The sequence below is a fragment of the Phocoena sinus genome, chromosome 6 (assembly GCF_008692025.1).
Source record: "Phocoena sinus isolate mPhoSin1 chromosome 6, mPhoSin1.pri, whole genome shotgun sequence".
Lineage (NCBI taxonomy): Eukaryota > Metazoa > Chordata > Mammalia > Artiodactyla > Phocoenidae > Phocoena > Phocoena sinus.
In genome coordinates, this window is record NC_045768.1 from 55,538,241 (window position 1) to 55,564,948 (window position 26,708).

Here is a 26,708-nt window from a genome sequence, read left to right on the forward strand (position 1 = left end):
TCTCATTTCACTTAACGGGGCAGAAATTACGAGGGAAGAATTTTAGTGCTTTAAGTGGGAATTCTGTGCAAGCAGAATCTGTGTGTGATAATTCTGTGTCCAAGCGTTGTGATTGTGGCTGTGTCCAAGTCAGCCAGTACTGATCATAGCGTGTATAATGTTGGTAAAGCACTCATGGAACCCTCACCCCGTTCACAACATAAAGCCTGATCTTTCTGTCCAGGTTGTGCTTTATTTCAGTCGTTTGAAAAATCTGATTTCCAGGTTGTGGATTTTCAGGAAAGGAAATAGCTGTTGTTATTTACAGGAGCTGGCAATCTTATTCATCCGGAATAATTTTCTTTGGAGCACTAAAGAAAGGGGTCATTTACAGATTCAGATTCCATTGTCCAAAATCGAGAACAGTTCCTTCATGTTCTTAGTAATAACCCTTGCCCTACCCAGCCTTACGTCTCCTACGCCGGAGCTCTTGTATCTGGCAGTGCTAATTTGAGTCATGGTGTAAGCTCTCTTGCTCAGTTTCTGCGTGTCTGTGAAGCTCCTGAAGATCGGGGATCGGGCAGGGAGACGACTGCAGCTCAGCGTTCAGAATGTATTTTGTTATCATGAAACTCATGTGCTCTGGCAGGTCTCAGGCCTGGTGCTGCTGGGCGTCTAATCAGCTCAGCCTTGGAATATACCTGTAGAGTAACCGATGCTTAAATCATTGGCTCATTCAACAAATATATATTGGGCACCTACTGTGTGCCAGGGACTGTTCTAGAACCAGGGCACATAACAGTGAACAAAATAAAAACCCCTGTCCTCATGGGACTTATGTTCAAGTGGAGACAAGCAGACAGTAAACCGGAAAAATAGGTAAACTACAATGTAGAGTATGTTAGATGGTGAGAGTGCTCCAGAGTAACGTAAAGCAGAGAGGGTGCTGGGGGATTGCAGGTTGAAATAGGGAGAATGGGAAGACCCTGCTGGGAAGGCGAGAATTGAAGTGAGACTGGAAAGAGGTGAAGGAATGCAGATATCTAGGGAGATCCTGATGTGTTTAAGGAAGAGCATGGGGGTGGAGTGAGGAGGTGGGGGGAAGAGGCAGTAGGATGGTGTGAGTTCTTATAAGGACTTTGACTTTTACTGGGAGTTGAGAAACGATTAAAAGGTGTTGAGCAGAGCAGTGACATGGTCTGATTATCTTTTAATCAGCTTTCCCTGTCTGGCTGCTCTTTTGACCACAGACAGCAGAGACAAGTGTGGAAGCAGAGAGACCAGTTTAGGAGGCTAGTACAATTAACCTGCTATGTATTTTTTTTTAATTAAAAAAATGATTTATTTTATAATTGTTCTGTATAAGAAAGTTAGGATCTTGTTCTGCTATGTATTTTACACTTTTCTAATCTCATTTCCATCATGGCTAGTGAAATCTTAGGAAATACTTAAGAAAAATCAATGAAAAAAATATTGCAACTATAAAGTAGGCCTTATCGTTCACCGTTATATGGACGAGGAAACAGACTTGGAACAGTGCAGGACTCGCTCAGGATCACTCAGATAACAACTGGGAATGCCCAGTCTTCCTATACTTTTCCTTCTCCCCCTTTGGACTGCTGTCCTCCATCTTGCTCCCCATCTCCCTGTCATATTTGGTCCTTGCAGACCCTCCTGGGGACCATGGTGGTCTGGCTGTATGCCACATCGGGATAGGGTATGAGGATTCTGTAGTGTGCACTTTGGGCTGTAGTTGGCGCCTTTCTCCCCTGAGACTGAGAAGGGGCTGCAACATGCCTCCACAGGACTCTCAGAATTGCAGTGTGTGCCCTGGAGGAACACTGCTCCTGTGGGATTTGCCAGACTGATCAGCCAGACTGGTCTCCACTCTAGGCTCAGAGCCACCCTTACACCTCTGTCCATGAGGCTGCCCTGCTATTCTTTCCACCTTCAAAGCCTGCCCTTTCTACCTTCTAACTAAGTGGCTTGGTGTGACTGGCCACAAAGGGTGTGATTGAGGGACATGGGGGGAGAAAAAGCAAGGCTGCCATGGAGGTCGGCGGCCAGATCCTAGAGGGACTGGAATGCCATGCTGATAAGTCCAGACATGCTCCTGAGGACAAAACTGGACAATGACATAGGCAGGACTGTGCTTAGAAAAGATCCTTGAGGCAGATGGATGTGGAAAATGGATCCAAGAAGGGTGATCTTGCAAGTGGGCAGATCACCCTAGGGGATTACTGTTAAGGTCCAGGCAGAGAGAGAGAGAGATGCGGGCCTTAGCAGAGCAGCAGCATTGAGAGTGGAAAGGAAAGGACAGCTCTGTGAGGTGTTCAGCAGGTTAATCTGATGCGACTTGGCTAGGTTTAGTCCTCGGGAGAAGGAGGTGGTGATGTCTAGCAGGAGAGGAAGTCCCGGAGGGGGCAGCAGCTTGGAAAAGAACTATCACGCTCTCCCACTGTACAGAACCAATGTCTACTTGCTTTTTGTTACTGTATAGTTAGAGTGTATTCTAATTTCCTGCCTTCCCCACTGACCCATGAGCCCTTGAGAGAAGGAATTCTGTGTTGCCCCTCTCTATACCCACAGCACCTGTCACAATACCTGGTGGGCTCAATACATTTGTTAAATTGTTGTGTCATTTATGACTCAGAGAGATAGTTAGACGTTATCCTTGTTTATTGAATGAGTAAATGAGCCCAAAGCTAAGCTTGAATTCCACCATACATTCTTCTCTGCCTACTTCAGCCTCCTCTGATCTGCATCAGTAAGACAGATTAACACTTAGTTTACATATACTTATCAAGCATGTTAAACTCTTCTTCTTCAAAACTAGATTATAGACCCCTAGAGGGCGAAAGCATTCTGATTACCCTTAGCAGGCACTAGAAAATGAAAGGAGACCTTAAAGTAATGAGACTGACTCTAAAATGCTATATAAAAAAGTGAATCTTTGTTTCTTGTCAGAAGGAAGAGAGGTTCGGATTAGCTGGAAGATCAAAGAGATTTCATTCATGTGCCAACTCCAATTTATAGGTAGTGGACTGTCTGGCGTGATATGTTTGTTGAGAAAGAAAAGTTCTGAAATTGATTACTGATGTCTGCCAAGGGCTTAAGGTCAGGAAATAGTGGCCTGTGTGCTGCATACTTGTTGACCCTGGGTCAGAAAGTCCCTGAAGTTTCTTCTAGCTTTAAAATCCCTTACCTGTATGCTTGTATAGTCATTCCTCAGTTCATTGCTGGGAGTTAGAGGAAGTCTTCCTTAGGGAACTAAGGAAGGGTTAAAAGTCATTACTGGAGGGTAAAATGACCTTGATGTTGAGTCATTTGTTCTACATCTGTGACTTGGGGTGTAAAAATGTAAATTGTGTGTGGGACTGTTACCAGGGTAATGTTCTATGTCAGCCTTAAATTATTCATCACGACAGTAATGTGAGGTCTAATAAACTTACGTTGTTTCTATACATGTATATATATCTTGCATGTTACTTAATTAAGTACCTTTGAGAAGCGATCCTTTAGCTGACTTGTCCCTAGTTCCACATATTGAAGGATTAGGGAAACAATTTTGGGCTTTGAATGCCTATGCCTGGTGCTTTCAGTTTTGAAACCAAATCAGAACCCACCAGAGTTGGGGAATCACTGAAAAGATTCTGATTTTTGGCTGATCAAACTTAACCCATCTGTCAGAAATTTGAGCAGTGGGCATAAGAAATAAAGGAAGCTTCAAATGACGACATAAGATGGAGAAAATTATCACATGCCAAATTTGGATTTGGTGGAGCTCATATAGTAGCTCAGATGAGTAAAAATCTTGGGTTGCTCAGACACGGTGTAAATAAATGGGATTAGGAATTAGCTGTTGGAGAGCATATGTGTGCTCATATGAACACTTGCTTATTAAGAGAGAAAGCTTTCCATGTTAATTACTTGGGAGAAATTGTGATTACCTTTAGCAGAGCTGAGACTGAAAATAGCTGTCCTATATAGGGAGTCAGTGACACGCTGGCCTGGTGCCAGGCAGCTCTGTTCACCTGAGGAACTGCAGATCTCCCCCATGTTGATGTCGCTGGAGATCTGGGGTCACGAGTACCGTGGGGACTCCAGCACTCTCGAAGAAAATGAGCTCATCTTAGATGGGACTGAGTGGCCCACTTAAACTCCCCCACAGCAATGTCTGTTAAAGTAGCAAGTCTTTTCAATGGCCTTTCCTATTTTGAATGTTAAACATACATCTAATAGAAGACAACATTGAAGACAGTTACTATTAAGCCAATAATTCACTTCAGAGCTGTAGTTTAGCACAGCAGAGAGATTTAGAAGGAGCTGATTCATTATAGTTGCTGAGGAAAACAGCCCCAAACTGCGACAAAGAGTGCTCTGTTGTAATTAGAACGCTCCACAGTAACACCTCTGTTAATGGAAAGGAAGTGTTTCAGTGACTCACTCATCGCCAGAAATGTTACTACCCTACCTTTGAAAAATATCTGCCCACTGCCTGTTCCATTACCAGAGGTAGAATATTTCCTTTCCAGCAAATACTCCTGCACTTTCTGGGATGGGCAGACCTTGTCCCAGCTCACAGACACTTCATGCTGTGTGTCCTGGGTGGTTCCTCTCCCGGGCCCAGCCCCAGTTGTGTGAGCTCTGGGCGGTGGTCCCCGCTCTGCCAGGAGAGTGGGGACTCTGTGCCTTGTTCTCTACCACGAGACCCAGAACCAGCACTGAGGAAACAAGACCCTCCCACCAATCCCTCCACACTCAGGCTAAGGTCTTTGTTCCCAGAGCCCTTGTTGGTCAGAGTCCATAACAGGGTCCACAAGCAGGACAGTTGTCACAGCAGATGTTCCTGTGTCCAGGAAGGGTCCTGATACCAGCGTCATGTGACTCTGCTAGGTCTGCATATTGAAGCAAAGTGGTGGCCTTTGGGACTGGAACTTCTATTCAGAAGTGACCTCAGCAGGGGTCTGCACTGTGTGTTAATTTTTACAGCTGCATTGAGACAACTGTGCTCTCAGGGGGTTAAAACTGTACTTACTTACTTGACTAAAGAGGAAACCCTTAGAGGAGAATGCTTAAATAAGATTATAAAATTAAATTATTTTTCTACCACCTGAGAGTTATCTGGTTACTTATAATTCAGTAAAGAATTAAGTCAACAAAAAAATGTACCATCACCAGAAATGCCTAACCACAAAAAGCCTAATCTCTGAGCATTACTGGAAAATAAACTGATTCTGTTCTATTTCTGTGGCTATTTCATATACTTAATTGTTTTCTGAGCCACGTAACCACTTTATAAGTTTCATATAAGATTTCCCAAATTATGAGACAATGACGGAGACACATTTTCTCCTTTGAAAATTTCTTTTTCTGTGGGTAACCAAGCCCAATAGGTAATATTTATTGAGGGCTTATTATGACTTTTATGCACATTATTTCCCATTTGAGCCTTAGCACAATGAGGTAAGAAGTGTAGTTTTTTTACAGAAAAGGAGACTGAAACTTACAAGGCTTAAGTCACGTGAGGTCACAGTCAGAGCTGGGATTTGCACCCAGGACTGTCTGACTCCAAAACTGCAGTTCTTAACTATTAAGCAAGGCTACTTCCTAATGAACCTTGATACACCTAATTGATAGTTCAGAGCATTCTTGCAGACTTCACTCTTGTACAATAGCTAAATAAAGCCTAGTAGCCTCCTTCTTACTCCATCCCTTGTCTGTCTCTTGGCTTTTCTTTATCATGTCCTTCAACCTGAGACATTCTACAGTATTTAGTCCTTCCCCTATTCATCTCCCATGTAAACCTTCTATTTGAACTTATTCTAGTTGAGCTTGTCTAAGAGTTGCTTTCCCAGGATGTGTCATACTCTCCTGCCCTACTGCTTTTGCTCATGTGTTTCACCCACTGTTATCCTACCCATCCTTGATGGTGGATCTAATTTTCACTTTTATCATATAGACTTCTCTGACTGCCAGTCAGAGATGATTTCCCTTCTCTGTGCTCGTATAACCCTTAATTTATTTTCCCAAATTGTACTGCATTTGAACCACTACTCCTAATCCTGCCCTGTGGCAGACATCACTAATTGATTATAGCACTCTTTACCTTGGAGCTTTGCTATGACCTCAGAATCCTCAAAACTCTTCTCTAGGCAACTACTGTTAATCAAAGGGAACTGGCATGTAAGACGAAAAATATTGTCCATTGCTGGGAAAATCTATTCACTTTGCAATTAATTTAAATTGAACAAGTGTTGATGTTAACGGACAAGAGATACAGAGTTGAAGTCTGTGTTTTGTCTTAGTCTATCAGAGGCAATATGTGCACAGAAATCACTAATATGAGTGTAAGTGTTGTAAATGCTGCAGGAAAGCTACAACACGCCTTGGGCCTTCAAAGAAGAGGGGGAATTGAGAAACAGGTGGAATTGGGAATTGGAGGAGGCCAGGAATGGCCTTGAGCAGGTGTGGTAGGATTTCTGGGCTTGAAGATTGGAAAGATGACAAACCCAGGTAGAGATAATGATATGGGTACAGGGGTCTTTATCTTGTGTCCGATTTCAGTATTGTATGAAACTATTTAATATATGTATTGTTATGTTTTTACAGCTTCTCTTTCTTATCTCAGTGTCCTGAGGGTTAAAAAAAAAAAAAAATGCTGTCTTATATGGGTCTGTCACACTCATAGCATCTAACCTGGTACCTGCTTCATAAGAGATGCTCCCAAATATTTTTGACTGATTATAGAACCTTCTTCATTGAAGAAGAGGTCAATCCTTGATGAGCCTATCCCATCGACCCCCTAGTTACCCAGTAAGTTGCGTGGTTTTTTGAGTGAAGACCCTGAGGAACTCTTATCCAAGCTGGAGTCATCTGAAATATACTTTACTCCTAGTTTGGGGGCCCCAGAAGAAGGGCAAGCCTAATCACTAACAGTTCTGAAGCCATTTTAGTGTGAGCTCAGCATGACCCTGGAGCTTTCAGAATGGAGAGCATCTTTCTACCCTGAGGAAGATCTGACCTTCTCAGGAAACCAGCACAGGAATGAGCCTGATCTCCAGAGAGTTCTTTGGACTAATTAGACTAATAATTCCATACAATACTGAAACTGGACAGAATTAGAGAGATTGGAAGATCCATCTGGCTTCCCAAAGTTGGGCCATGGCGTGGAGCTGAATCACCCTTGGATGGTAGTCTTTTTGAATGTGGTATTTGGCAACTCCTATGTCTTTCAGTGAATTTTTTTCTAGGTTTTCCCCCTCCACACATCGTTTCACATCCCTGTCCAAATTCTGCCCATTTCTGTCCCTGTCTGGAGATTATTTCTATGATAAGAGATTAATTAGCCTGTCTGTGCTGCTTGTTCCAGTAGACCTTGAGCTTAAACAGCTTGGACAAACACCAGACTTGGTTGTTAAAGATTCTGAAGATGAGTTTTTACTTTTTTTATTAGCAAAAGTTAATTGTCAACCAGGAGACATAACAGGTTTGCTCCATTTCTGCTTCCGCTTCATTGATTTCTTTCTCACACCTAGAGAATTTCCTGAGGTTTCATCACATGGGAGAATTCTGAGTTCCACAGAGTAACAGAGGTTGAGCTCTTGTTTGCTGCCAGTGCAGAACCCACAGTCCCCGAGAAACATGCCCAGGTCTTCTTTGTAACTGGTTTGCCATTTGCATTGAATATAAGTATTTGCCAGTAATCTCTGACTAGCTTGTTTATTTTGAAAAAAAAAATTAGAAGTTTACATCTACTGTTGTTTAAGTGGAAATGATTGGGTAAGGTTTGGCTGCGTTGGGTCTTCATTGCTGTGCGTGGGATTTTTCTAGTTGCGGCAAGCGGGGCTACTCTTCGTTGTGGTGTATGAGCTTCTCATTGCGGTGGCTTTTCTTGTTGCGGAGCGCGGGCTCTAGGTGCGCAGGCTTCAGTAGTTGTGGCTTGCAGGCTCAGTAGTTGTAGCTCACGGGCTCTAGGTGCGCAGGCTCAGTAGTTGTGGTGCACGGGCTTAATTGCTCCGCGGCATGCGGGATCTTCCTGGACCAGGGCTTGAACCCATGTCCCCTGCATTGGCAGGTGGATTCTCAACCACTGTGCCACCAGGGAAGCCCCCTTGGCTGCTTTTTAAATTGCAAGTAAGTAACCACAGAAGACTGGATTTATTGAATCCAAGATCAAGATCCTGCAGTGCTCATCGCTGAGTTTTTAAAGGCTTTTTGAATCCGGTTCAGGGCTCTGTGTTCCAGGGGAAAGTGTTGGTACGTCACAGTGAATGAGGTTTGCAGCTGTGACTTTTTGCTTAGATTCTCTCTCTTTCTCCCCTTTTACAGCCTCTCCCCATGCCCTGGAACATCTGTTCATGAGGGCAATACTGAGAAAGGAGGCTGAAGATCCTCACAAACGTAAAACATTCCAAGATTCCAAGAATAAACAAAATCCTCTAGTATTACTGTGAAAAGATTATACTCACCATGTTTGATTCTTTTTTTTTTTCTTTTTTTGGTCTCTGCCAGTCATCTTAAATGCATTTATACTTATCTCTAGACCTTAAATCTAATCCATTGTTTTTATCAAATGAGCTAAACATGTGGAGGTACTTTATAAAACTATAAAGTGTCTTATAAATGTTTGTTATTGTTTCCCATAAACAAAGAAAAAAGGGAGCCATGCAAATTGTAAAACTTGAGTCCTGGTTACAATGTTATTCCTTGAAGACACTAATATACAATGTTATCTTGGTGTGTTTTCTAGGGCCCAACTCTCATCCCTGTGAAAAGACATCTGGCCCTTTGTAGCTATATGACATGTTTAATATTCTATACATGAGTGTTCTTTCCTTTCAGAAGTAATAAACAAGCTGGTCTATCTTTGCCTTTTTTCTTTCAGTTAGGGTTAAGAGAAGCATCTGAGGTATTTAGAGACAGAAATCCCTGACCCAAACTTTCAACACTGGGTACCACTTCCATTTTAATTTAGGAAATATTATACAGTTCTTCAAATACACCTTAACTCATTTAAAGATGAAAGTAAATATTTCTGCAGTCCTTCTGGGAGTGGGGAAGGAGAGGTCAGAGTTAAGTCTCCATAGAGGTTAGGAGAAGAGAGGGATAAACAGTTGGCAGGCAGGAACATGGTAAGAATAAGCAGGTGACACAGTTTTGAGGCAGAGGTGAGGAATGGGCTGAGAAAGTTGGGGAGTCCCAGTTACTTAGACTTAGCACTCTGGATGCAGGGTTCATCAAGATGGGGATTCCAGGCTTGTGACAGGTCTAGAAAATCCAGGATGACTGGCTCCCTTCTTTCTCGCAGAGGTCCATCTCTTTCCTGCTCTCAAATTGCCCCTGACTAAAGCCCACTGTGGGGTAGATGGTCAGATTTCTTTTACACGTGGAAAGAAGCCTTCCTAAGATTGTGTAATGAACCAAGAAGGTGTTTATGGGAGTTGTAAAACTGGTTACTGTAAAGAGGTAGGGTTCCTGGATAATCTGGTGTTAAACCCGAGGAAAACGTGTGTCCTTCAAGCAAAGGATTCCAGGGCCTCTCCAAACTGTGTACGTCTGAGTGAGGAGACTTGTCATTCCTTCAGGGACTTGGAGACCAAATATTTGCCTGGGTACCAAGGAGGGGAAAGAGTGGAGTATGGCCACAAGGTAGATGAAGATCTTTCACAGGAATGTATAAAATAACCTGATCAGTAGAATGACCCATAAGTTTAGCAGACGTGAACCATTTTAAGAGGGGGGAAAAAAAAGTAGAATAAAGAAAGTCGGGAGATTTTAGAATCCACAAGTCAAGTCATAGATAGGTATCTCAGGAAATAACCCAAACACACGTATGTGGGACTGACCCATCTTTAGGGGGGAGGGACAGTCTGGTTGTTCCTAGCTTAGAACAAGCTGGGCCTCTAAGCCAGTTGAATGCTTGCTGTAGAGACTGGATTCCTGTGGGTTGGTCCTATAACCAGCCTTATCCTCACTTGAACCCAAGGGACTCTTTGGACTCCAGGGGCTCCAGAAGCCTGGGAGAAGTCCCAAGGTGTAGGAACCAGGCACCTAACTTCTCATGGGTACATTACTATAGCCGTTGTCCATTACTGGAGAGGCCATATTTATGATGCCTCTCTGGGTTTGATGGCCCTGGGACAACGTGGCAGAATTGTACCCACATTCCTATAGCCCAGTTTTCACGCTCTGCTAATGGTACCCTATCTCAGCTATTTTCTCCTGCCTTTTGTAATCAGATTTGATGAGTAACGAATAGAAAATGCAGTGGTTTCCTGGGCATATGCATTAAATAGCAATTATAATGCATTCCTGGTTCACTTCAGTGCAGCAGGTATTGACCATACATCCATGGAGTGTCAGGCACTGGTGCCTGGGACATTGTGGGGGTACAAAAGTGAGCACACAATGCTTATACCTTGGGAACTTGCGATGAAGGGAGGGGCTGAGATAGAGGTCTTTTAGAGGGGACAATAGATGCAGATGAAGCTCTGGAGGACCCAGAGAAGAGACTCATCTCACCTGGGGAGAGACCCTGGGAAAGGCTTTCTGGAGGAGGTGACTCTGTTTTGAGGAGTGATTAGCACTTCACTAGGCAAAGATAGTGACAAAGGGTTTTCCTTGGAGGGGGATCTGCGAACAAGCGCACAAAAGCAAGGAGCATCTTTAAGAAACAGCAAGGAGTTTATTGTGACCGGACATGATAAGATCAATGATGATGAAGATGTGAGGGCCTATATCAGCTAGGGCAGACCTGGCAGAAAACAGATGATCCACTCACTCAGAAGTATATAACTGAACAGACTGTAATCAAGGGACTACTGACAGAGTTAGGTGGGGTTAAGGGATGGTGAGGCACCCAGGGCTAGTAACTGTGGGAAGCTGTTAACTCTCCTGTGCCGGAATGGTCAAGGGAAGGGGGGACAGTGTTATCACAGTCCATTGGGGGCTGGGCTGCGACAGAGGAGCTGCTTGATAGGACCTGTATGGCCACAGAGGAACATAGCCACTACCAGAACCATGGCAGGACAGGGAAGGAATGAAGACAACATATACCCCAACTTTTCTCTCTCTGTCCTAAGATCCACAGTTAGTGCTTCTCCTTGGCTAAACCCAGCTAAAGCCAGAGGGCAAGGAACCCCAGGTTACACAATTGGTAGAGATCACTCTCCCGGGACACAAAGCGGGGCAGAAAAGATCAGAAGGTAAATCTAAAGGGCAAAGGGAGAATAACGGGCACAGAGCCACATGGCATTGAATGCCATGCTAAGAGGTTTTCTTGGGACACCATTATCAAGTTCTACGAATGATGGTAGAGAAGTTAGTCTGATGGTGTCTGGTAATACTGGAGGCCTCTGCTATGGGCATTTTGAGAAGTAAGTGGTATAATGACTCCTGTATCGTCTGTAACCATGTACCAGCATGACCATTCTCCTACCTTGCCCTATCCCACAGGCCCATCCCCATGGCTTCCACAGCTAGAAGGCCTTGCCCTCACATCAACCAGCTTTTCTTTCATGCAAAGAGGGCCAGCGTGGTTGATCGAGGGGGCACCCAGAATATCAGTGACACTTTCGCTCTCCTCACTCTTCTAATTGGAAGTGACAGAAAATCCCAGTTGAACAGGCTTAAGCCAGAAATGTGGGGGGTCGGCATAGAATTTATGGCTCAGAGAATTTAAGAGCCCAGAAATGGTGAGTGGTTTCAAGTACAGCTGAATTCAGGGGTTCAAAAATATCATTCTGTCCTATTCTCTCTTTACATATAGTCTTTGCACTCTTGTGTTATTTTCACTCTCAGGTAAGACACTCCCACTGGTGGTGAGATAGCTGCCAGCACAGTTCAAGGTTTCTATATCCCTGCTTCATACCCAGCAGAAAAGAGAAAATGTCTCTCTGTTCAAACAAGACTCTGGGGCCTTGGCCTGAGTTTCACTCAGTCCTAATTGGGTCAATGACCATTCCATAATCAGTCTTGGTACTAAGGAAACGAGATTATCTGATGGGCCAGGCCAAAGTCACTCCTTCATCCCACCCTCTTCCCCTAACTTCTGAATTAGTTATAACTTGAGCTGGACCTGAAACAGATTGAGAGTTGGGAGATATGCTATTAACAGCAGAGACAATGGACATTGGGTGGCAGTTACAGCAAATGTTTTGCCTTTTATCTGTTGTGCTCCTGAACTGTTTCCTGAATGCACTTGGCGTATACTCATTGCTAAGCTTTATTGAATTCATAGCATTACAGAAACATTTGAAGTTGTTTAGATAATAAACACATACTTTGAAAATAATTAAGACAGAAACTACTTTAAAGCCTGAGGGAGGGGAAGGAAAATTAAGCAAGGACCACAATTGAATTTTTGCTTTAAACTCTTAAGAATTTTAAAAAAACAACCCCCTGAACCCCAAAAACCCAGCCTATTGCTAGTGTCATATTTAGTGATGAAAGTCTGAATGCTCTCCCCTTAAAATCAGGAATAATGCAAGGATGTCCACTCTTACCACTTCTATTCAGTATCTCACTGGAAGCTTGATCCAGTGCAATACAGCAAGAAAAAGAAATAATGAACATAGATTGGAGAGAAATAAAACTTACCCTGTTCACAGATGGCACGGTTTTCTACATAGAAAATCCCAAGGAATCTACAGAATAACTCCTAAAACTGGTAAGTGATTTAGCAAGGTTGCAAGATACAAGATTAATTCCCAAAAAAGCATTTGTTATTTCTATATACTAACAATGTAAGATTGGAAATGGAAATTTTAAAATATTATTTAAAATAGCTCCAAAAAGTAAAAGATCAGGTATATATCTAACAAGAAGTATGAATAGGATCTATAGTTGAAAATTACAGAACACTGATGAAAGAAATTCCAGACCTAAATAAACAGTCATACCTGTTCATAGATTGGAAGATACATCATAATGATGATGTCAGTTCTTCTCAAATTGGCTTATAGTTTTAATGCCATTCTAGTCAAAATCCTGGAAGTATTTTTTGTAGATATATCAGACAAACTGATTCTAAACTTTATATGGAAAGGCAAAGGAATAACAAACAATTTGGAAGAAGAAGAAGAAAGTTGGAAGAATCACAGATGACAGTAATCAAGACTTTGTAATACTGGTGAAGGGATAGGCACATAAGTCAATAAAATAGAATAGAGATTCCAGATTTTTGACAAAGATGCAAAAGCCGTTCAAAGAAGAAAGTAAGTCTTTTCAGCAAATGGTATTGGAACAGCTAGACATTCATATGCAAAAAAAAAAAAAAAAAGAACCTCTACCTAAACATCATATTTTATACAAAATTAACTCAAAACGGATCATAGATCTAGAAGAAGAGTAAAAAAGAAAATTTTCAGAGTCTTTGCCCCTAGAGTTAGGAAAAGAGTTCTTAGATATTATGACCAAATAGAATTCATAAAAGAAAAAATTGATAAATTAGACTTTATTAAAAAAAAAGAACCTTTGTTCTATGAAAGACACTGTTAAGAGAATGAACACAACAAATCATAAAGTTGTACACCTTAAATGTATGCAATTTTTAATTGTCAGTTATATTTCAATAAAGCTGGGTGGGGGAAAGAGACTGAAGAATCTTACATACTAGGAAAAAATAATTGCAGATCACATAGCCAACATGTCTGAACTTGTATCCAGAACATAATAATAACTTTCAAAACTCAATAGTGAGAAAACAAATAATCCAACTTTAAAAAGTCACTTCACCAAAGAGGTTGTCAAGTAAACACACAAAAAGACGTTCAGCATTATTAGCCATTAGGGAAATGTAACTTAAAACCACAATGAGACAAGGAAAAGTTTTTTTTTCTGTTTATTTAATTTTGTATCTATGTGAGATGCTGGATGTTCAGTAAACTTCTTGTGGTCATCATCTCAATGTATGTAAGTCAAATCGCTGTGCTATGCACCTTAAACTTATATAGTGCTGTATGTCAATTAAATCTCAATAAAACAAGGATAAATTACGAAAAAACACAAGATGCCACTACATGCTTATTAGAATGACTAACATAAAAAAATCCAGTACTGAGTGCTGATGAAGATGTGGAGCAACTGGTCCTCTTAAACCTTGCTGGTGAGGATGTAAAATGGTACAACCACTCTAGAAAACAGTTTGGCAGTTTCTTAGAAGTTAAATATACACTTACCATATGACCCAGCAGTCCTACTCCTGGGTGTATACCCTAGAAAGAGAACAACTTATGTTCACACAAAAACTTATACACAGATGTTTATAGCAGCTCTAGTCATAATCACCCAAAACAGGAAGCAACCCAGATGTCCTTCAGTGAATGAAAAAATAAATACTGTCCACCTATAAGAGGTGATCCATTCATCAAGAAGAAGGAACATATTATTGATATGCAGAAAACATGGATGAATCTCAAGTGCATCATACTTAGTGAAAGTAACCAGTATTAAAAGGCTACGTAGAGTATGATTCTATGTACAAGACATTCTCAAAAAGAAAAAAACATAGTGGTGGAGAACAAATCAGAGGTTGCCAGAGGTTAGGGACAGGGTGTGTGTGTGTGTGTGTATCACTGTAAAGGTATAGCATAAGGGAGTTCTTAGGGGTGATAGAACTATCCTCTTTGCATATCCTAATTTTGACGGTGGTTGTAAGAATTTTAACACATGTTAAAAATCATAAGACTGTGCACTAAAGTTCAGTCTTACTGTATGATAAGTACACTTAAACATACACACACACCTTAAGAGTCTGGCTGGTACAGACAGGGCCAGTGTTTCAGGAGGTGTTCTATGTTTAAATGGTGTGAGGAATTCTTTCTTTCTGGTGTCTTTTCATTCCTGTGAAGAGTGAAGCCTCCAGTGGACTGATGCTGCCCTCCTACGGAGGATATCTGATCTAATTGTTTTTGGTATTTTGGGGCGTGGAAGATAAGGGATCTTCTTAACTCCACACCTGCAGGGCCAGCCAGGGCCTGCCTTGTTACCTGGACACACGTCACATGGAGGAGGTTGGGAAGGCTTTCCAAACACCCTTGAGCTGAGGTGTTTTTGTTTTTGTCTTTTTAAATAAATTTATTTATTTATTTATTTTTGGCTGCGTTAGGTCTTTGTTGCGTGAGGGCTTTCTCTAGTTACTGTGAATGGGGGCCACTCTTCGTTGCGGTGCGCCGGCTTCTCTGCGGTGGCTTCTCTTGTTGCGGAGCACGGACTCCAGCCACGCCAGCTTCAGTAGTTTTGGCTGAAAACATAGTCTACACAGCCCTCAAAATATGTCTGCAGTGACAACACAATTTAGGAAGATAGGGAACTCTTCCAGGTATCTATTTCTTTTTTTAAATTAATAAGCCAATTAATTAATTTGGTTGCGCCAGGCTCAGTAGTTGTGGCACATGGACTCAGTAGTTGTGGCTCGCAGGCTCTAGAGCGCAGGCTCAGTAGTTGTGGTGCACGGGCTTAGTTGCTCTGCAGCATGTGGGATCTTCACAGACCAGGGCTCGAACCTGTGTCCCCTGCATTGGCAGGTGGATTTTTAACCACTGCGCCACCAGGGAAGTCCCTTGAGCTGAGTTTTGAAGTTGCTGAAATGGTAAACAAGTAAAGTCGGAAAGCAGAGGGCCTATGTGCACAGCCTCAGAGACCTGGGCACTGGGGCGGGGCTGGGGGTAGGGCGGACCAAGGAGCTTGCATGCCACCCTGTGATGGGAAACCATTGAAAGGGCTTTAAGCAGGAAAGTAACTCAGCCAGATTTGCATCTCAGAAAGATCGTTCTGGCTTTGATTTGGAGGATGCACTGGAAGAGACAAGACCAGAAGCGGAGAGAGTGTTAGGAAGTTGATGAAATAGTCTTAGTGAGAAATGAGGCCGACCTGAACCAAGGTGGTGGCAGTGAGGATGGAAGGGAGAGAGACAGATTGGAGAGTTGTTTAGACAGTAGAATCAGCAGAACTTGGTGGCTGTTCGATGTGGGCCTGGGATGGGATGCAGAGTTGTCTAGAATGTCCCCAAAGTGTACCACTTTAGACCCAGACTGCTTCGGTATCTCAGCTGTGTCACTTATTTCCTGTGGACCTTGGGCAAGCTACTTTACTTCCTTGTGCCTCCGTCTCTCACCTGAAAATGAAGTCACCTCACAGAGTTGTGAAGATCAGTCAGAGTTAATTATGCTTAGAACAGTACCTGACCATAGTCTACACAGCCCTCAAAAAATGTCTGCAGTGACAACACAATTTAGGAAGATAGGGAACTCTTCCAGGTATCTATTTCTTTTTTTAAATTAATAAGCCAATTAATTAATTTGGTTGTGCTGGATCTTAGTTGCGGCAGGGAGCCTCCTTGGTTGTGGAATGCAAACTCTTAGTTGCAGCATGCATGTGGGACCTAGTTCCCCAACCAGGAATCGAACCCGGGCCCCCTGCATTGGGAGCTCGGGGTCTTAGCCACTGCACCACCAGGGAACTCCCAGGTATCTATTTCTGTGTAACTAATTACTTCCAAAGTTAGTGGATTAAAATAGCAATCATATTATTATCCCTCGTCGTTCTGAGAATTATTTGGGCTCAGCTAAACAATTCTTACTTGAGGTCACTTTTGTGATTACAGGGATATGGTGGCTGGGCTGGAGTCAACTGAAGGGCCATCACTCACGTGTTTACTGCCTGGAAGACTCAGACAGCTGTTCTCTCTCTCTGTCACTCACTCACTCACTCGCTCTCCCATGTGGTCTCTCCAGCAGGGCAGCTTCAGGGTAGCTGGACTTTTTACATGGTACCTCAGGGCTTCAAAGTGAGTGTCCCAAGAAGAGAAACCATCAAAAGCCACCCCTTTTCTAAGCTAGCCTCAGACTCCATGCAGGCTCATTTCTGCTGTATTTTCTTTATTAAGGCCATTACAAAGACCTACCCAGGTTTAAGGGAAGGGGACAGAGACTCCATCTCCTGATGGGAAGAGTGTCAAATAATGTGTGGACCTATTTTAAAACCACCAGCTAACCCAGGAGGAAAAGTCAGAAGTCTTCTGGGAGAAGGAAAGATAGGTTTATTTTTAGTATGTTGGGTCCCATGTTGAGTTATATATATCTAGGTAGAGATTGCCTGAAGACCTGGAACTTGGGAGACAGAATGAGGCAGGAGATAGAAGTGGAAACTGAATCTATAAGAGCAGATAGGATTACCCTGGGAGAGTGGACAGCCCATGAAGAGGTCAGAATACAAACTCCTTGGCAAACACCAGTATCAGTGTGGAGGGGAATGTCCAGAGGTGGGGAGATGGAGAGCTTACTCAGCCTGGCTAGGTTCCTCCAGACATCCATCCGGTTTTACTCGTAGGATGTTGCAGTCTGAGAATTCTTTCTCTGGGTCCTAGCATCCTCTTGGCAAAGAGTTATCTTTTCAGCCAGAATGGACTCTTGGACCCACATTGAGCATCCTCTCCCCCTCTCCGACCAGGCTGCTACTGTCAGAATCTCCTGCCCTTCCTGGAAGGCCAGGCAGTGCGTGCAGGAAGCACAGCATTCTGATTGCTTCTGTCCTGTACATTTTCAGTATGGGGCAAGGAATTAGATCCTCCTCCCTCCTTCCAGTCTGGTGTTTTCCCTGAACTGAAAGATTACTTGAGCAAGTTGTTAGGAAAGTCACTTCTCTTCAGCCACCTAAAAATGTTTTTTCTGAATTCAAGCCACGTCCCTGTGACTGGCCTTCAGTTCCAGATCCTTTTAGAGAACCGCTCTGGTACTAGGGCTAGCCTGGTTCCTCTTTGGAGTTGCCACAAGGAAAAAGGAAGTGACTTGCGATTCCACAAAAGAGCCAGGTTCCAAATCAGATGTGTCTGACTTCAGAGCTGAGCCCTTCACCCCAGGCATCCTTCTAAAGACACCACTGTACACCTACCCTGAATGGCCTGAACATTTGGACAGTTTCCTACATATCTCAGCCCCTACATACCTCAGCCAGCTTTATCTCCAGTCCAGGCCCACCGCTATGCAAACATGTTCAATGGCTTCTCATTATCTCTACTAATAGCTAATCTTGTTATATTACGTTATAGTGTAACACATGGTTTCTCTTGTTTAATCTGCACAATGACCCAGTTATCGGAAGGGACCTACGCTTAGGGAAGTATAAATTCTCCTCACTGGCATTCTAGGCCTTTCATGGTGTGCCCCAACTTAGGTTTCTGTCTCAGTTCTCTAAACCACGCCTCGAGCACCAGCCAAACCACTGGCCAAACACATCCTTGTAACCTCTTCATGGAAGGAGCTGCACTTTGGGGTCTGACAGACCTGGTCTCAAGGCTGGCCATGTGACCATGGGCAAGTTTTCTAACCTTTCTTGTATGTATTCATTGTGCTACATGATTTTATATAAGGTAGTTGAGCATCCTTGGATTTTGGTATATGCAGGGGCTCCTGGAATCACTCCCCTGTGGTTAAAGTAATGCAGGGACAACTGTACATTGTAGAATAAAGGCTTGTTAGATTAGATGACTGTAAAGGTGCTTAGGACAGAGGCACTTGATGAGTGTTTCTTCTTCTCCTGACTCCTCTGTCTTTGGGTGTTTCCCCCACTTTCCTTCTTCTTCAATAATACCTGCCTTTTGAATTCCTATTCTATTATGGAAGGTGCATCTGAACCTCTCCCTTTCTTAATCTAGCCTAATGGGAATTTCAAGAAAGTCTTGAATTCCTACAGACTCTGGGGTGGCCTCCTCTGTAGACTCGCAAGCGCTTCTATCATTATTGTGCATGTCCTGTCCTGCCTCCTAGAATGTAGGTTCTCGATGGCAGGGGCAGCATCCTCTCTTTGGCCTCTCTTCCTGTGTTATGTGCAAGAAGTTAGGTAACACTTGCAGGATTCACTCAAAAACATGGGAGACTGTACGAGGTCATCATGATCATTTCCTGGTCCCTGTGGTGTTTGCTTTCTTTTGAACACAGCAGCTTTCCCTCTTGTGTTTTATCATGTTCCTATACTGTCTTCAGTGGGAAAACCAGAATAAAAGATGACAGCTCAACAGGAAGTTGGCTTGCAGAAGTATTTAGTGTGACCTCACAGAGCTTAACAATTGTTTTTAAGCTTTCATTAACATTTAAAAATTGAGTGGTTTCACACAATGACCCAGATTCTTAGTTTCTCTGTAAAAAATTCAGAAGATGAGGCCACCCTGGACCCTCACTTCCATGTGACACTGCTTGGCTGGAGCTGTCAGGACCACCACAGGCCCCTCAGGCCTGTTTCTCGCACTTCTGCCCGGACTTCTGGCCTTGGACATTTACAACCTTTGATGTAAACTGTGAAAAATCATTAAAATATATTTCGACTCTATAATTAAGAATGGTGGACTTCCCTGGTGGTGCAGTGGTTAAGAATCCGCCTGCCAATGCAGGCGATATGGGTTCAAGCCCTGGTCGGGGAAGATCCCACATGCCACGGAGCAACTAAGCCCTTGAGCCACAAAAAAGCTTTCTATCAAGCTTTCATTACTAAATATAGTAACCTATTCATTGTGCTTGTCACCTTTGATTGCTTTTAAATGATTCCTCGTGGTGACTCTTTTATGTCTCCCATAAAAACCCATATCCAAGGCTTCCCTGGTGGCGCAGTGGTTAAGAATCCACCTGCTAATGCAGGAAAATAAAAGTAAGCTAAAGATAAGGTTACTACACAAATGTATCTTATGTGGTTCATCTATTTGGTCTACTAGTGGGCATGAGAAGTATACCAGAATTGAAATGAAAACTCTAGTATTGATTATGATTCACATCTCTTTTCATTTGCCCTAGCATTCTTAACGGTACCCAAATAACTCTAAGTTTTCACATACTAATTACTTGAATTTGTGAATTAACATATCCAGTGATATCCTCCTTGAATCTTCCTGTCCTCTAGTCATTTTACTCCCAATTAGCATGTCATCCATCAGAGGTTGATGAAGAAAAAAAAGATGTGTGAGTCATCCCAACCCAATTTCTTTCTCAGTTAATAAAAGGTAGTAGGGAGTAAGGGTTCCTGGGGATGGGGGGGAGTAAACCAATTAGATGTTATTAGAACCATTTGGAAGAGGATAAAGAAGAAATATTTATTGATAGAATTTGTGATTTTTAGTTGTCAAAGTCATCACAAGTGAAGAAGTTCATATTAACATTAAGGCAAGCTTTCAGAGAATGTATGTTTCTTGATATGGAACATCTCCTTGCTATATATAAAATAGATAACCAACAATGACCTACGGTATAGCACAGGGAACTATACTCAATGTCTTGTAATAAGGGAAAAAAAGAATCTGAAAAAGAATATGTATATATATATATATATATATATATATATATATATATATATATATATAAAACTGAATCACTGCTGTACACCTGAAACTAACACAACATTATAAATCAACTATACTTCAATTAAAAAAGAGAAGAGTATTTCTAAAGTTATTATTAAAATAATATGAGAAAAATACAAACTGATATGTAAACTATAAAATATGTAAAATATCTATAGGTAGACAGAATAAAAGTGGTGTGTAAAAACAATAGTTATATTGGGTTGACTAAGATGAACTTTTTTTTCCTTCTCACAGTATTCTTAGATGTTTTGTCATGATAATAAATATAATTGAAGGGGAAGAAAAGAAATGAAAACAAAAGCTTTCACACGAACTACACTTTTTCCAGATTTGCTGAATAACGTGTACTTGTACTCTTTACCTTTTAAAATGTGATTTGTTTTTTAAGTCTTCACATTTACAGACTCATGGGAGATCATCAAAATTGTTTTTCTTGCCACTAAAATTTGCACTGGGGGTGGTATTTTTCCATAGAAATTTATACAGAAGAACTCAATGTTGTTCCTTTCTTCTTTCCAATTCTTGTTTTTCTTAGGGATTGCCATAGGCGTTTTGGTTCGAGAATACAGCAAGCTCTCTAACCTGGAGAAATTCTACTTTTCCTTTCCTGGAGAAATTCTAATGAGAATGCTGAAACTCATCGTTTTACCATTAATTATATCCAGCATGATTACAGGTACCTTGAGAAAACTGACATTCTCCATGATTATTTAAGGAGCCATCCCATCACCTGAGTTGTTCTTTTATTATGGAAAAAGTCAAAATGCACTTGATGCATCACACACACACACAAACACACACACACAAAACACCCCTTACTTGGAAAGTGTATATTTGCTTGAGTGAAATATTTCATTATTCACAAAGTGGCATTGCTTTGTGGCATTGCTCTGCCTGTAGCACTGTCCACCGCAGCTCAGATCTTCGTTTGACCAGCCGTATAATGTCTTATGAGGAAGGAAAAGAAAAGGCATATTTGGTCAATGAGATGTCAGCCGGTATCCTCAGGGAAAATGTGGTTGTCAGTATTGATCATGTTTTCAGTGGTTTACTCTTTTGTTTCTCAGCTGCATCCGTCCTGCCCCCTACCCTGTCAGCGGCAGCCTGCAGAGTCCTCTGTCCCCTCTCCTCACTCACATCCACTTCTCCACAGAACTCAGAACTTGCTACATACTTGCCTTGGAAATTTGCCCAGGGGACCAGCAGTCACATGCTGTGGAAGAGGTTTAATGATGGCTTGGCACCATATTTTAAAAACCTGGTTTTCTTAAATCTGAACTTGTGATGCAGTTGAATTTGGAAATGATTTTTTCCTTATAGATCATTATATTGCAGGGTCTCTTTAAAGAACAAGCGCCTTGATATAGATAGAGATTAATTTGGCTTACAAAAATGTCATTTGTCTGGGTATGGTAAGCTTCTCTGTGCATTCCATAGTTTCTTGTCCTTACCTTCGTTCTGGCAGTAGGTAAAATGTGGCAATCACTAGTGTTGCCAGCTTGAAAATCATGGTTTTATACAACCAGGCAATTAGGGTTCTTGGCATGGCCTCTTCTACATTTTTCTCTACTGCCACTAAAGAGACCTAGGACTGATCTATGTAGAGTACTGGACATTGGCTGGGTTAAGGGAGGGTGGGTGTCAGGATCTTCTGCGTTCAGCAATGCATTGCTTGAGCTGTGGATTTGGCCATTGACCTTTTGAAGTGCCAAACTCCAATCAGACTAGAGTCCCTTGGGTGTTGGTGTTCTTGGCCTATTACAGACCTAAAGAGAGTATAATTATGTTTTGAAATGACTGGCTTCTTTTAGGCCCTGCAGCCAGAGGGCCAAATCAGCAGACCAGTCATTTGTACCATATAATGTTTGTTTATTTGTAGAAGTGATTGTAAGCATTTAAAATTTGGAAGACTTCATGTAAGCATCCAGATTTCTGGCTTCCTCTGAAAAAAAAAATAAGATCAGGAAACATTGGAGCCATGTTCCCACACGCCAACAGTGGTTTGGAGCTGAGAAACAGCTACTCTGTTTACTTGGAGCAAATGCATTTGAGGATGCCACAGTCCCCACCACTCCCTATTGCCTAATACCTCATCTACTTCACTCATTTACATTACCTGCCTTTCCCTGTAGACACTGCCATTACAACCCCTTAGAATTTTCTCCATATTGAAGAGTCTTAATCTCTTCTTAGGCTCCTTTGAGAACATGATGAAAGCTTTGGACTCTCTCCCAAGAAAAGTGTTCACGATTGTACATATATACTGTATTTTACATGCGATTGCACGAAGTTCATAAACTACTTAGTGATTGATACGTCTATGGACTAGTTGTAGGATGTTTGAAAATATATACTGCTCTTGGTATTCAATAACTAGTGAGATTTTTGCAGTCTGGCTGTTTTGGGTGCTAGCTCAGCCTTGCAAATAATCTAGGAAAATAATTTGCAACCCTCAGCATTCCATTCACATAGCCTAGCTGCTTTTTGAAGGTATAGCACAGGTCTGGAAATTTCTACAATTTTCCTTCACCAAATCCCCAGCAGTTAAACAGGAGTTAGAAATCAGAACAACTACCCATTCTTTTGACATAAAGTGATAAAATGATCAAAGATTCAAGGGACATGAACAAAGCAGAATGGAAACGATGATGCTATATTTGTGTTTTAAATTGTCAGATTAAAAGGAAAAAATAATAACAATATGAAGGCAAGGTTATGGGGAAATGGGCTCATTCATTCACTTTCAGTTACTGTATAATTGGAACAAACTTTCTGGGGGCAGTTTGGAGCACGTTCTGACCTTTCCACGTAGTATTTCTACTTTGATGAATTTACCGCTAAGAAATAAGCGGAGATATGTTCAAAGATTTAGGTACAAGGATGTTCATGGTAACATTTTTTTAATAACGGTGATAAATTATAAGCTGTCTAAATGTATGTTATACCTGTAAGTTAGGATTCTATGCAACTATTAAACACTTTGTTTTGGAAACATAGTTAATGAAGGTGGAAATGTTCCTGATACAATATAAAGTAGAAGGATAAAACAAATTAAACAACAAGATATTGTGTACAATCCAAATTTTATTAAAATGTATATACATTTTAAGAGTTGGGATCAAAACCAAATGGCTAACAATGATTAGATCCTGATACTAAGAGAAAGTGATTCACTGAGCTTTCTTTGCATTTTCAAGGCAAACACACGTTATTTTTGTTTTGTTTTGTATTTTCTTTCTTCCTTCCCTTCCTTCCTCCTCTCCTCTCCCTTCCCTCCCTCCCTCCCTCCCTCCCTCCCTCCCTCCCTCCCTCCCTCCCTTCCTCCCTCCCTTCCTTCCTTCCTTCCTTCCTTCCTTCCAGAAGAAGAAAGTAGGATGGATTCTGCTCTGTGCTCCTCCAGCCTTTCCTCTGGTAGTTTCCCTCCCACTCTCCTCCCCAGCTCTGCTCCCTGTCCCTGCAGCTCAGCACCACCTTCACCTGGTGTGTGGTCCTTCCCCCAAACCCTGCAGTGGTCCTCAACCTCCCCACCCAGCACAGAACCAGGAGAGTAAAGCAGAAGATGGCTATGGAAAATACACAGGAAGAACAGTTTTCAAGTTTTGAAAGCCTTTATAAATCCAGCAGGTCAAGAGCTTATTTTATACATTTATTAGGACAAAGGAGAATACATGTTGGAAGTGGGGGAGAGTTGAGTGAGTGCCCTAAGGATGCATAAATTAGTGGTAGAGACAAGCAAAACTGAGACCTAAGACTAATGATCTGTGCTTATGCATAATCTTGCATAACACGTAGGAAAAAAACCTCTGCCATCAAAGCCTCTGCTGATGTAAAACTACTTACTTTATAGCTGTTTTAACAGGAAGAATATCTCTTTACGTGATGATGAGGATCAGATGTCACATTAATCAGGGAAATTTGAATATACAATGGTTATGAGATGGTATCAAGAAATTGTTGATAATTTTGTTAGCGGTGATAATGGCATTTAGTTACGTAAGAAAATGCTCTTTTATCAAGTGTGTGGAATTATGTAGGGATGAAATGACATAATGTCTGGAATTTGCTTTAAAACAGAAAAAAGAAGGACTTCTCTGGTGGCACAGTGGTTAAGAATCCACCTGCCAATGCAGGGGACATGGATTCGAGCCCTGGTCCGGGAAGATCCCACATGCCACGGAGCAACTAAGCCAGTGCGCCACAACTACTGAGCCTGTGCTCTAGAGCCCGCAAACCACAACTACTGAGCCCATGTGCCACAACTACCGAAGCCCATGCACCTAGAGCCTGTGCTCTGCAGCAAGAGAAACCACCGCAATGAGAAGCCTGCACACAGCAAAGAAGAGTAGCCCCTGCTCGCTGCAACTAGAGAAAGCCGGCACACAGCAACGAAGATGCAATGCAGCCAAAAATAAAAAATAAAATAAAATAAATTAATTTAAAAAAAAGAGAGAGAGGAGGAACAATAGACATAATCTCAAGGCATTTTCAGAGGCGGATAGTGTAGGCACTAACAGAATCCTACCCTTAATTTACATCCTGAGGGACACACGTGTGCCATGTGCAGAATATCAGTGCTTAGTCTCTGTTAACGTTAGGGTCTGTAAGCTGTATTTATATCACACCACCAGGGAAATAGCAGGGGAAATGGCTTTTGGCCATGCCTTAGAATTGTGGCTCTGGAAAATCCTGGCCCATTCTTATCAGCCAGTGAGTTTAAATTCAGGTCACATTTTCTTTAATATACAAATTATAATGACTGGAGCCTCCAGCACAGGAATGGAACAGCTCCTTGGTGCCTGCTCCAAGAAATTCCCTGAGCATCTTTCCAGAATGCTGTCTTACTCCCCTGATGCAGAAGCTGCAATGACAACCATTTGACCGCACCTCCGGGGGCAAAGGTTTTCCATTACTGGTTTAACGAAGGCTTTGATTTAAACAGTATTTATTAAGCAACAGCCAGTATTTATTAAGGCTTAGATATAAACAGTATTTATTAGAATATATGTGTGAGTAGGTTTTCTTTCAAGCAGGGATCTGGAAGCTTTTATTGTAAAGGGCCAGATAGTGAATATTTTAGGCTTTTGAGCCATACTGTCCCTACCCAACTATCCAACTGGTTATCACAGAAGGGCAGCAGTCAGTAATATGTAAATGATTGGGCCTGGCTGCGTTGCCAATAAAATGTTTATTTACAAAAATCATAGGAGACCAGCTGGCAGCTGACCTCTGGCGAGATAAATTTAAGACTAGATTCTAACTCTCAAGATACAGTCTAATTGAGATGGAATCTGAGTGACAAACCAACACACCAAGCAAATACTACTTATAAGAAGTGAAGACACACAAGAATGAAGGATGGAGCAGATAAAGTGAAGTATCAAGGTATTTGGAGACTCCTATTTTTATTTTTATTTTTGTTTAATTTTTTTTTTTAATTTATTTTATTTTTGTCTGCGTTGGGTCTTTGTTGCCACGCAAGGGCTTTCTCTAGTTGCGGTGAGTGGGGGCTACTCTTCGTTGCAGTGCGCAGGCTTACTGCGGTGGCTTCTCTTGTTGCGGAGCACGGGCTCTAGGCGCGTGGGCTCAGTAGTTGTGGCTCGCAGGCTCTAGAGTGCAGGCTCAGTAATTGTGGCGCACAGGCTTAGCTGCTCTGCAGCATGTGGGATCTTCCCAGACTAGGGCTTGAACCAGTGTCTCCTGCACTGGCAGGTGGATTCTTAACCACTGTGCCACCAGGGAAGCCCAAGATCCCTATTTTTAAATTCAGACTTTGCAGGTGGTGACATACTGGGATCATCTAGGCTGGGGAGGGCATTTTTTTTAAGGATACGTATTCATTTACTCATAATCGGCTGTGTACCAGGAAGCTGTCCCACACCCTCCAGTGGAAAGAATCATGGCATGTGCCTCCCTGAAACAGGTTCAGTTTAATTCAGAAAACACTGGTTAACTGTGTGAAAACAAACTAACCCTGTGAGAGGCTGAAGTTCCTACCATCCACCTGGTCATGGATCCCAGGTCTTCTGCTAGCCACGCAAGTCCATGAGTCCCCTTGTTGGCCAGAAGGTATAAGAGTTGAAGACTCACATATCACTTGGCTGTACAGCTTGCTATTAGGTAACTAAGAGCATCCAATATCAACTTCATCTATGGGGGAAAGTATGCATGCTTTTCTTGAAACATTGATGGCTTTTTTATATAGTTTAGTCTCTACGAAAATTGCCACTTCAAGATGGATTATAAATTTAAAACTTACTGCTGGAGCTTAGAATCACACAGGCTGAGAATGAACATCTTACCTCATTTGCACTATCTGGAACCACTGGACTCTGCCTGCATTTCAAGAAGTGCCTCCTTTCTCTTTTCCCAGATTTGTTTG

General features: G+C 42.1%; 1 protein-coding gene across 5 annotated transcripts in view; it reads left to right on the plus strand.

The window, feature by feature from the left end:
• SLC1A1 (solute carrier family 1 member 1) overlaps positions 1–26,708 on the plus strand; it is a 62,756-nt gene that overhangs the window by 3,851 nt on the left and 32,197 nt on the right. For 4 of the 5 annotated variants that reach the window (XM_032636039.1, XM_032636044.1, XM_032636041.1 and 1 more), the window contains exon 2: positions 20,865–21,005. The exons of the other annotated variant lie outside the window; for it this stretch is intronic. In XM_032636039.1, coding sequence (XP_032491930.1) covers positions 20,865–21,005 — 141 coding nt within the window. The remainder of the gene's footprint in view (positions 1–20,864; positions 21,006–26,708) is intronic. 5 annotated transcript variants of the gene reach the window in all.